This window comes from Salmo trutta, chromosome 17, assembly GCF_901001165.1.
Source record: "Salmo trutta chromosome 17, fSalTru1.1, whole genome shotgun sequence".
NCBI classification, from domain to species: domain Eukaryota; kingdom Metazoa; phylum Chordata; class Actinopteri; order Salmoniformes; family Salmonidae; genus Salmo; species Salmo trutta.
Genome location: NC_042973.1, coordinates 47,642,569 through 47,655,150, shown reverse-complemented (window position 1 = coordinate 47,655,150; position 12,582 = coordinate 47,642,569). Strand labels below are relative to the sequence as shown.

The 12,582-nt window shown below is 46.9% G+C and overlaps 1 protein-coding gene across 1 annotated transcript in view; it reads left to right on the top strand.

Moving 5' to 3' along the window:
- LOC115152322 (hepatocyte growth factor receptor-like) overlaps positions 1-12,582 on the top strand; it is a 75,261-nt gene that overhangs the window by 18,041 nt on the left and 44,638 nt on the right. The window contains exons 3-4 of the mRNA XM_029697095.1: positions 8,188-8,379; positions 12,036-12,176. Of these exons, the coding sequence (XP_029552955.1) occupies positions 8,188-8,379; positions 12,036-12,176 (333 nt within the window). The remainder of the gene's footprint in view (positions 1-8,187; positions 8,380-12,035; positions 12,177-12,582) is intronic.

The window sequence follows — 12,582 nt, the reverse complement described above, 5'->3', positions numbered from 1 at the left end:
TTTTTGGCAGTCGTCATACCGGGACTGTGACAATGTTCAGTCATGTTTCAGAAGAAGAGTAAGAAGGTAGGTGATTCATTACACACAATTTCCTGTTTATATGTTGCTATAATACATTTACAGTCTAATACAAAAACCTATCCTGTTTGAAGATTTCTCCTCTGGCATTAACAGTACTGGGCCGGTATTCACAAAGTGTCCCAGAGAAGTGCTGATTTAGGATCACGTCCCCCCTTATTCATTATGATTCAAGGCAAAACGGATCCAAGATCAGCATTAACAGTGTTCCTGGATCTGTGCCCTGGAGAAATCAACCAGATGTACAGTATTTAGATCATCATGAATTATTCTCACATAATCTGTGTGTGTGTGTGTGTGTGTGTGTGTGTGTGTGTGTGTGTGTGTGTGTGTGTGTGTGTGTGTGTGTGTGTGTGTGTGTGTGTGTGTGTGTGTGTGTGTGTGTGTGTGTGTGTGTGTGTGTGTGGAGATGCCAACTTCCAGGAGTTTATGAGTGCGAAAAGGCAGTACAATGATGCATTGTTGCACTGCCGCCCATTTCTCTGGACTGGGGCTAAGCCCATTGTTAGTTTGCCTTTTGTTGTGTGTTTTTTGTTTTACAGACATTATAGTATTCAGCTGGTGCAGAAATCGTTACAACAAAAAAATACTAAAAGCCACCACCACCTGCAAGTTGTCATGAAATATATCGGAATATCATATGTATGATAAGGTTGTGTTTCTTCTCTCCAAGTTTGTGTTGATTTTTAAACCTGTGTTCTCGTTAAAGCAAAAGTACACTATATATACAAAAGTATGTCAACACCCCTTCAAATGAGTGGATTCGGGCTATTTCAGCTGCACCCGTTGCTGACAGGTGTATAAAATCGAGCACACAACCATGCAATCTCCATAGACAAACATTGGCAGTCTTACTGAAGAGCTCAGTGACTTTCAAAGTGGCACTGTCATTGGATGTCACCTTTCCAACAGGTCAGTTTGTCAAATTTCTGCCCTGCTAGAGCTGCCCCTGTCAACTGTAAGTGCTGTTATTGTGAAGTGGAAACATCTAGGAGCAACGATGGCTCAGCCGCAAAGTGGTAGGCCACACAAGCTCACAGAAGGGAACCGCCGAGTGCTGAAGCACGTAGCGCGTAAAAATCGTCTCTCCTCGGTTGCAACACTCACTACCGAGTTCCAAACTGCCTCAGGAAGCAACGTCAGCACAAGAACTGTTCATCTGGAGTTTCATGAAATTGGTTTCCATGGTCAAGCAGCCACACACAAGCCTAAGATCACCATGCACAATGCCACGTGTATGCTGGAGTGGTGCAAAGCTCGCCACAACTGGACGCTGGAGCAGTGGAAACGCGTTCTATGGAGTGATGAATCACGCTTCACCATCTGGCAGTACGACAGACGAAAGAAGGGAAGAACTAGCTATGTTCAGATCCTGTGTCAATTAAGAAAACAAAGGTGATATGCACATCCCATACTTAAGATAAGATAACCAATGCTGGGAAAAAATAATACTTTAAAGGTCCAATGCAGATGTTTTTTTTAATCTCAATATCAAATCATTTCTGGGTAACAATTAAGTACCTTACTGTGATTGTTTTCAATTAAAATTGTAAAATTAGAAACAAAAATAGCTTCTTAGCTAAGAGCAATTTCTCAAGCAAGAATTTTGTTAGGACTGTCTGGGAGTGGTCTGAGTGGGGAGCAGAAAAAAAACATTTATTAGCTGTTATTAGCAGAGAGGTTTCAAACTCATTCTTATTGGTCTATTAACTAATGTATTGCATGGTGATGTCACCATGGAAGGCCAAAGCTCCATCCCACCAAAACAGCCTGACATTTCAGGCATTCTTTTCAAACAGCTCTTACACTAAAAGGGCACTATCATAATTTTTATAATTTCACAGTATTATTCCAACCTCATAGTGTGGAAAAACATGTTTTTGAGTCCACTGGGCCTTTAAGATAAATAAATGAGGCATGCACACAGAATATTGATGCTCCCCAGTGCTCCCCAGGCCCTGCGTCAATGTACACTGATAAGCAACGCTGTCAGACCCAGAGCCAAGATACAGTGTATAGTTTCCTGGCCCTGTTGACAACCTTTGGTTATCTGGTTCATCTAAAAGTCCCTACTGTTGGAACTGCTACTGGTACTGTGGTCCTTCTGTGTTTCCCCACCTTGTCTCATATACAGTTAGCGAAGGTCTTAATGGTTCGGTGTGTGGAAAATCCTTCTCCCTTTGCTCTGCGTTGGTCCTCCAAAAAAATAAAAAGAGAGAGCGAGAGAGACCAGACAGACAGACACACACTGGGAGCCCTAAACACACCATGCAAGTGGTAGCGGAATGGCCTGAAGGAAGGAGCAGGCTTTCAGACTTTTAACTCCACTCACTGTGAAGTCGTCACTAAAAAGGCTCTGCCAAAGGTTTTGCTGCTCGCTGGCCCGGGTGGAATTGATTAGTCCAGACTACTACTGACTGAGAACCAGGAATTCCGTTTCAATTAGTTTGGCAGGAAAGGGCTTTAAAGCATGTCAGTTTGGATCTTGGATCTTTGAAAAGCAGTTACGCTCCTTTTGGAATCGTGCATGTTCCCTATTCCAAGTTGGATATGTTTCCTTATTACTCATCAGGGAGCATTGGCCATTGACAACTCCTCTCCAGTGCACTCTGCTCTGGGCATTTCCTTTTCCTTATACCAGAGTCCATTACTGTAATGTAGTAGGAGACGGGGGTGGTTCATGGTGGAAAGGATTCCCCCTCGAAGCCCCTCCTGTCTGTCGGTGGTTGGTAATGAATACGAGTGGATAAGCGCTAATGCTAATAATGCATGGCGGGTAAATGATGGGGGCTAACTCCGCACGTCCCGCTGCCCCAACACTAAATTATCCTCAATTTGCGTTGGTCTGTTTGGTCTAATTGAATTAACATGCTAAGCTGGCGGCTGCCTGCCATGCAACAGTAAATATGTTGTATGGACTGGCTGGACTATCGGTCACAGAAAAGAGAAAGTCTTGGGCTAGTGAAGAATGTTCTATAGGTCCATGATGTTCCCTGTTTCCCTCCCATCGTCAGATATCAGTCATTGTTTAGATGATGGAGGGTAGCTACGTGCTGGAAAAAGAGCTCTGAGGATAGAAGTTCATCACAGTACGACCACAAATAATATCTTTGGCCCAAACTCTCTACATCTCTACACTGCACTCCTCTTGCTATACGAGATCAAGCTTAAGGAGCAAATTATTAGTAACTGCATTCTTCAGCTTAGGGAGAGCGGGAGAGAGGTGCTGGGTCATCATTCACTCATCATTCATTCAGCCAGTGTGTGTGTGTGACTATATAGAGTGTGGTACCCAAGGGTAGCTGCATTGTTCCCCAGCAGGATTCACAAAGGCCCCCACAGCTGCCCGGTCTGCGTTGACAGATAATTTGACTATTCAAATGAGCCACAGACACCAAGTTGTGCCTCAGTGACAGAGAGATAGAGAGAGGAAGAGAAAGAGAGAGAGAAGGGTGAGTGAGTGAGTGAGTGAGTGAGTGAGTGAGTGAGTGAGTGAGTGAGTGAGTGAGTGAGTGAGTGGAATGAGAGGAGAGAGAGAAGGGAAGGGAAGGGTGACAGGTGGAGAAGAGTGTGGACAGGGAGCGAGAGGGGAGGAAGAAACAATGGGAATGTTAAGGGTGAAGAGAGTGGGGAGAGACTGACGGGAAAGAGGGGGGGGGGGGTGAGAGAGGGAGGGAGGAAGGGAAAGAGGAAAGCGGGGAAAGGGAGAGAGGGTTAGAGAGAAGTTTAGAGTGGGCCCTCTTACCAACAGGGGCTTTTAGACCCTGTACTTTTCTCCCTCAATGAACTGAAACGCTCGTTCCCAACGAAGGGGTGGGTTTACACTCCGAAACAGAGGTGAATATTATTCAGCCTGACTGAGTTCCTCTGGCGTCTGTTTATATGATGTGTGAAGCTGTTATCTGTCCGTGCTCAATGCACCCATGCCAGCCTGGGTCACCATACCTAACCCATACACACACACTCACACACTAACCCCGAACTCTGCCTGGCATCCGGAGGGCACATGTCGCCCCCAGACCAGCTGCCCTCGGAGCGCCAGGGTCTAATCCAACCTTATTGTCAGCTTCTCTAATTCCCCTGACACACACACACACACACATACCCATACACACATACACAAACACACACACGTGCCTTCCCTTAGCCCAGGTGTCCCCCGTGGGACTCTCAGAACATAATTATGTGCCCCTACCCCCTTAACACATGCACAAATACATGGAAACATTAATGAACCATGCATACAAATATAATATAAACAAGCTACGTATATTGTGTGGGGGGTCTCCACACACACACACAAACACACATATACGTACATGCGTAATTACTCGCACACAACCCATCAACACCCCTTCCAGACTCTACAAAACATACTTATACACACACCCCCATTACAACCCAACCACACTTGCTCCCTAATAAGTACACACACAAGCAACAGTCAGTGCAAGCTGTCAGTGGGCAGAGTTGTGCTATTCTAGTAAAAGGCCAGCTGACTTTGTGGAGAGCTTTGCTGCCCCACTCAAGTAATCAGCAATAACAAAGTCTGTGTGTGTGTGTGTGTGTGTGTGTGTGTGTGTGTGTGTGTGTGTGTGTGTGTGTGTGTCTCTGCCTACTCTAAGCAGTAGCCCCCAGTGTATTTTAATGACTGAGTGAAGTAAGTGTGTAGGTGTGTGTCTACTATTAATAGTAACACAGCCCCGGGCCTCCCGAGTGGCGCAGCGGTCTGAGGCACTGCATCGCTGTACTTGCTGCATTACTACAGATCCGGGTTCGATACCGGGCTATGTCGCAGCCGGCCGCGTTAGGGAGACCCATGAGGCGACGCACAATTGACCCAACGTCTTCCGGGTTAGGGGAGGATTTGGCCGGCCGGGATGTCCTTGTCCCATCGCGGCCGGGCGCATGCACGCTGACACGGTTGACAGGTGTACGGTGTTTCCTCCGACACATTGGTGCGGCTGGCTTCCGGGTTAAGCATGCACATTGTGTCAAGAAGCAGTGCGGCTTGGCGGGGTTGTGTTTCAGAGGACGATCGGCTCTCGACCTTCGCCTCTCCCGAGTACCTACGGGAGTTGTGGCGATGGGACAAGACTGTAACTACCAATTGGATATTACGAAAAAGGGGATAAAAACATTTAAATAATAAACTAAAATAATAAATAGGAACACAGCCCCAGCCCAGTGGTTTTGTGTTGCTAGAGCCACCGGTGTGTCTACTCTAAGTGAGCCTGGCCCGAGGGTCAGAGTAGGAGTATGAAAAGGACATTGGACCTCTCTCTGCACCTTGTCTGTACCCAGCACGCAGATTACACACCCCTTTTGACTCTGGCAGGCCTCACACACACATACACACTCATGTAGACACACACACGCTCACATGGGTCGCTAGCGGGCCCCGCGGAGCAGCTAAACACTGAGCCGCTGCTGCCATAGTAACTCTATCGCCTGGCCGTTGTGTTACAGACAATGGCCGGTGGTTAAGTATGGGGGGGGGGGAAAGGTGTACAGTGTCTCACATATCCCCTCGGCTTCTGTTTAACTTGACAAAAACATCTTCCTAAAACTTGGGAAAAGTTTGGAGACCAGAAACCAGTTGGGAGTTCACCTTCCTTTTAAAATGTCTCTTTCAATTTCAAATCAGAGCAACAACAAAAAATGAGAGCTAGAGAGAGAGTAGAGAACATAGTTAACCTCGCTAAGGAAATCGTTTGCCATGACAACAGCGTGACTATTCTTCAAGACTGTCTTACTGTGTGCCAAAGAAAATCCCTAGGTCTCTAGGATAATAGCAATGGGGCTTCAAACACGACTTGTCAAAACACCCGTCCACTGTCCAATTACGTCCCCTTGATCCTCAGCGTTACCTTCACAGAGTTCCATGGAATGCTCCAGAACCCTTTCTCTTTCTTCGTCTCTCCTTCCTACCGCTCAGCGTTGCTTTTACAAACACTCCATAGGACCCTGTTTGTTTGCTATCAAAATAATCTCCCCTGGACCTGTTTTTGTAGCGGTTCTGTGGTAATCTCCATAGTATCCTGGCTTGATGACACCTCAGTCTCGGGGAATAGTAAGAGAGAGAGGTCCCAGACTTCGGACCACTTCCCATGGACTGTATCTCATGTGGTTTACTTGCGTGAGACTCGTATCTAGAGGTGCGGACAGCGGGAGTTATGATGGATCAAAGTTGTTGGCCTGGAGATTCCGGGCAAAAGTAAACACACACACACACACACACACACACACACACACACACACACACACACACACACACTGTAGACACATGAAAGACGGTCCATCCGTCATCTGTCCCCCCACCACACACACACGCACACTATATCTTACCCCCCTGATCTATTTTCACTCTAGGTATTCAGTCCTCTCTCCTTCTCAGACGTCAGATATTATTCTTCTCTTCTGAAAGAAAGATGAGGTTCTTGTAGAGTGAATCAACTCCGGCATGACAGCTCAGCACCGCTGGCCCTCTGCAGTACAGCTGTGGCTTTTGGCATTACGTACATCCAGAGATGTTGGCCAGCCTGAGCCTTGAAGATGGTGGTGTTTTTTTTTACCCTGGATTTCCCTCTGTAGTTGTCTCTCTATCTATTCTACCCTTGCTATAGCCTTGGAGCTAGTTGTAGCCAGTCCAACCTGGTTTGGCTTATGATAGATACAGGTATATCGTAGCTTTGAAGCTGTACTATTATTTGTTTGTCTACCAGCCAGGACTGTCTTTTCACCTTGGAGCTAAACTCGCCTGTAATGGTCTACTCTACTTTGTCTGTAATGGCTGCTAGAGAAAAGCTGCTTGCTTGATTTATTACTCTCCCATTGTTCTCCTCAGCTTCAAAGCTCACCTTTGAGGTTTACCCCAGACATTTCAGTGTTACACATCGCAAGCAAGTCACCCTGACATAGTCCTCACATGTATTACTTCATTTACAGAGAGTCTCTCTTTGGGTGCTTAGTTAGTTGGCTATCCCTCCCTGATACACAGGTACCATCAGTCAGTGTGGTGAGTGAGTTGACACTAATTCCAATCAGGTTTTAAGATCATTTGAAAATAAATGACCCTCTTGACCTGCATCATTGTATACACTTCTCTCTCTCTCTCTCTCTCTCTCTCTCTCTTTCTCTTTCTCTCTCTCTCTCTCTCTTCCTCTCTCTCTCTCTTCCTCTCCTTCTCCTCCCATATGGGTTTTGGGCCAGTGTTGTGTTCCTTACTGAGTGTTGTGTCTGGGCCCTTTGGAGCGTACAGTGAAACAGTAGATGCTGCCAGGCCGGGCCAAGTGGAGTTAGTGTTAGGGGCCCCAGCCTGGATCTCTTAATCAGTAACCCTCTGCCTCTGTAGTCTGTAGCTGGCACCCTAAACTCTGTAGCTGGCCCCGCCTGTTTAGTCACGGCCCCCGCCTGCCAGCCTCGGGTTTCATAAACTATTGATGACCGACTGGGGGGGGGGGGGCACTTTAATGGCTGGTGACCTCTTCTAATGGTTTAATGATGACGACTTAGGTTACTTTCAAAGTAGAGAGTAGGGTGGCCAAGTGAACACCTGCACAGGGTTGCCATTGCCAGACAGTGGTTCTGGAGAGTGGCCGAGTGAAAATAGGCCAGGCGAAAACACACTTACAGGGTGGACTTTTACTCTATTACTAACGGAGAAGACTCTTGCATGCCTATTGGGGGCGAGCTAGAGAGAGGGAGACAAATAGGGAGAGAGAAAAGCAAAAGGAGAGAGAGAGAGAGAGAGCAGCGAGCGTGTGTAACGTCATGGCAGCCACACTGGCACGCATTCCCAATGTGTTTCCCATGAATTCCTGCCACGCACACAAACACACACACTGTGCCAGCCACAACTCAGCTCTCCATTACGAGCAGGGTCCGATGAAAGAGCAGATGAGGAGGCTTAGGGAGCCCTGCTCTCCATCCCTCTCCCTTCCATTTACCCTCATCTGACAGGGGCATCGGGGGAGGTTAGGGGTCTTGGGAAGTACTGTGACACTCTGAATGTAATAAGTTAAAAACCACTGGCTGTATATGACGTATTTCATGCAGCCGTATGTGATCCACGTATCTTATGTTGTATGTGTTTTCCTCCCCGTGTAGAGCTCGTCAGACGACTCGTTTGGCTGTGGGAAGCATGAGGAGGGCTACCGTCTGGAGGTGACCAGTACCATGGCCAGACTAGACTACTTCAGCGGTCAGTTCAGCAATGTCCTGCTCACCTCCATTGTCGTGGCGACCGCACAGGAGCAGACCGTGGCCAGCCTGGGCACCGCAGACGGACGCCTCATACAGGTAGGGGGGCAGGGGGCAAGAGGGAGTACTGGCAAAGAGAGGGGAACTGTAACACTTTACTTAAACCGTCTTACGAGAGGGAGAGCAGTGAGAGTGTGAAATCACACACTCACTCAATGCAAAGGAGGGACCATGAATGAGCCCTTTTAGTCCAAGAAGTTCCATGAACAGGGTTGGTGCTGTAACCTGCTTACCCAAGAAAAAGGAAGAGGAAGAAACCAAACCTAACTTTGAATTATTCATAAACAAAAAGTCAATTGAGCTCCTGAGTGTATACAGAAGGCTCAAACCTGCAAAACTGCCTGTTGGTGCCGTGGCCAGGCAGCACAGTCTCCCTTTCTTATTGTGCATGTAAATGGGGCAGGATGTTGGTACGTGATCAGTGAAACCAGACATTTTGGGAACACAAGGAGCCGAGACACAGGTGGCAGCCAGTACAGGGGCAGGTTAGGAAACACCACAGCTGGGAGGAGGGCGGCTTCCTTCCTATTTGCTCAACACATGACCCCTGACCTTGCCTCGCCATGCTTCCACAAACCCTCCTGCTGCGTTCCGCCGTATGTACCATCTGAGCAAACAAACCACGTCTGGTTTTGCCTATCAATGACAAGTACAGCCAATGGTGGATTTCACTTTCCGCTTCCCATTTGTGTTTGTAGGCCCTCAGCAGCGGTCTCACTGTCTCCTATAGAGACAGGATTTACTCAGGAGATGGCTCAGTCTAGCCTGGTCCCAGATCAGCCAACATCCTGCCCAATTACATGCATAATGCATAACCGATCTTGGACCAGGCTAGGTTGAGTCAGGTCAGGTGGAAGTGGAACACTGACGGATAAGAGCTTTTGAGTGTTGCTCTGTCTTGCATGTCCCTGTAAAGGAAGCTCTGTTTGGCCTCAAACTCTCTCTGATGTTTTATGAGTACTTTCAGAAAAACTGTGTTAAAAAAGTCACGGAAGAACGATGGGAATGGGCGAAAAGGCGACGACAGCTGCGCGGAAGCAGGGTTATGAGCCGAACTGCCCGTTAATGGCAAGCGCCGAGCTTCGATGACACGTTCCCTCGCACAGCATTTCTCTCTCTCCACCGAGTCCCCGCAGCTGTTGGCATGTTTTTTTTTCTCACTCTTTTTTTGTTGGTGGTGAAATTTCTAACCTCATTGTCTCGGGATGGGGGTCTGGGAAGGAGAGAGCAGGAGACCAGCTGTCCTGAGAGAGGGATGCAGTGGACCTCATGGGGGGGGGGGAGAGAGAGAGAGACTAAGAGACGAGGTGAAGGAAGGGAAAGATTGGTAGAATGGAAGAGTTGTAGCATGAGAGAGAAATATGGAACCGAGTGTAGAAAAAAGAGGGAGGGAGAGAGGTTGTAAGGTTGAACGATTGCTTCTAGCTTATTAGAATCCTAGGAAAGGCCTCTGTCAACTGCCTTTCTTTCTGTTTACCCTTTGTTTCCAAGGAAAAATGCTCTTAGCCCCAATGGAGAGAACAAAAGAGAGAGGATAGGAGAAAGAAAGAGAACGCTGTGCTGTGTCCCCGTGGTCTCTCCATTCTGGCTCAGGAAATCTCTCCCAATGGTTCAATATCACTGAGAAAATAGCACAGTGGCTGTGTTTATAGGCTAACTTCCCCTGTCTAATACAATAAGCTGTAATTCACACCACTATTACCTCTGGAGAAAGAGACTAGGCCATTCAGTCTTTGGTTGTAGCTGAAGAGTGGAGCAGGAAATAGTGTTCCCTATGAGAAAGGAGACATGCCATTCATTGACTGGCTGAAGTCTGTCACAAAGAATACATTGGTTTTCATCTTCAGTGTTTCAATGCTCCAAGGTGCCTTGTCAACAAAGGACCTTGAAAGCAGGCGTTAGTGTCCACATCTGACTATCTGACATGACTTAAGACTAAGAGGGTAGCAGCCCCCCTCATACTCTTTACTGAAATGCAATGGTCATTTAAAGTGAGTAAAGCTGACACGCCTGTACACACCTTGCAGTCACACACCTGGCGGAGGACCATAGTCAATGAAGAGATAAGGGGAGATAGAAGGAGAGGAGGCGGGGGTGGGTGATACAGTGGATGATATAACCAAAGTGTTCCTATGCCCACCAGGACATAACCACGCTCTATTACAGTCCACTGTTATGTTTCACCCAACCCAACCGGTTCTGATCTCCAAGCCTGTAATTGCAGCGTAACCACCGATGATGTATGTTACTCCAGGCGTGCGCTGCGCTGCGTCTGTGTGTAGGAGTGTGTATGTCCGTGCATGCGTTTATGTGTGTGTGTGCGTACGCGCACGCGCGCGTGTGTGTGTGTGTGTGTGTGTGTGTGTGTGAATAAGACTTCTGAAACACCTCCTGACATGTCCAGGTACAAGATGCTCTCTTGCTGCTCTTTCTGCCTGCGGGCAATGTCTTTTGTCTCACTGTAGCTCCCTCCACCTCAATGGTGGTTAAGCTCTAATCTGCCAATCTGTCATCTCACTCGCAATATAGCAGCATTATTACCCTCCACACAGTAGTGGGAGTGGCTCGCCGGGCCCATACAATGCCAATGGAAAAAAACACACACTTTGCATGTGAAGTGAGATATAGTTCAGTGTTACTGTGTTAATAGTCCCGTTTCACAACTAGATAACCTGGTCTGCAGCACGAGATTCCAGGACGTTACCGTATTCTATTCTATTGCAACCTTCAATCTTGTACGGCACCCGATTAGTAGAAACAACAGAAGATTGACTCAGCACTAAAAGGTCCTACGAAATCACCATGTCCAAGTTCATGTCAAGTTTTTTTCTGGATCAAAAAGGCTTGGAAGGGGCCGTGGTAGGGTCTGTGGTAGGGGCGCGGTCGGCCTGGCAGCCTGGCTGAATTTCAGATAACATTTTAGAGGCCGTTATCTTGGTGGTGTAGAGACATTTTCAAATTTTTAAGCCAATTTCCTGCAATTTTACTAATTTTCTCCATGGAGCTGAGAGAAATGTTTGCAGTTTGAAAGCTAATTTCCTGCAATTCTACACATTCTGCCGTGCTGCTGAGAGAAAATGTCTGCCTGTTTTGGTGGGATGGAGTTTTAGCCTGCCTGGGGACATCAACAGATGGTAGATTAGTTAATTGACCAATAAGAAAGAGAGTTCCAAACCTCTCCCAATAACAGATACTTTTCAGTTTTCCCCTCCCCACTCAGACCACTCCCAGACAGTCCTATCAAAATTCTTGCTTTCAAAATTGCTCTTAGCTAACAAGCTATGTTTGTTTATTTTTGACCATTTTAATTGAAAACAATCACAGTAAGGTACTTCAGTGTTACCCAGAAATGATTTGATATTGAGATAAAAACTTCTGCGTTGGACCTTCAAAAATATATAGGTCCATTATCTTTTCTACATACTTTATATTTGGTTTTCGCCGTTTAAGTTTACACTGACAGAGTTTTTCACGAAAATGTCTTTCTACACTCTATGGACTTACACAACCTGAAGAAACGCTTAGGCAGTCTGCCCAAGTACAGCACCCCACAGTGCCTTTCGACATTATTACATTGCTTTCTTAATAACGGAGGTATGTGTGGCATCTCCGGTAGACAGGGATGGGTTTTTTTCTTCTATTAAATGGTTTAACTCTGTGTTTTACTGAGCAGGCCAGGCCTCTGTCTTCCCCAGGTGGTAGTTTCCCGTTCCAAACGCAGCACGCCCCATGTGGACTTCCGTCTGGATGACTCGCGCCCCGTGTCCCCCGAGGTGGCTCTCCTGTCCCCCCAGCGCAGCCAGGACGGCTCACTATTGTTGGTGACAGGAAATAAGGTGGGTAGACAGTAGACACAAGGGAGGGAGTATCAAAAGACATGAAGAAACACACACACACACACACACACACACGCACACTGTATCGACACACACATGCTTTATGTTCATAGCAGACATTCTTTACATTACTGGTTTGATGGAAACAACAGCCCCCTGGCACTAAGACACAGTGTTCAACACTGACCAGAGCCAACAGATTGTTGGAAACGATGTCCTGAAAGCTTGACATCAATGTCCCACAACAGTTCAGCCAACAGTTGAAAATAAATGTTTTCCCCGTATGCCCACATTGATCAGAGAAATTAAAAAATTGATTTCATTTAGATTTTTTTTGTCACTGGCCTACGTACAATACCCCATAATGTGAAAGTGGAATTCTCTTTCTTTCAACGTTTTTACAAAT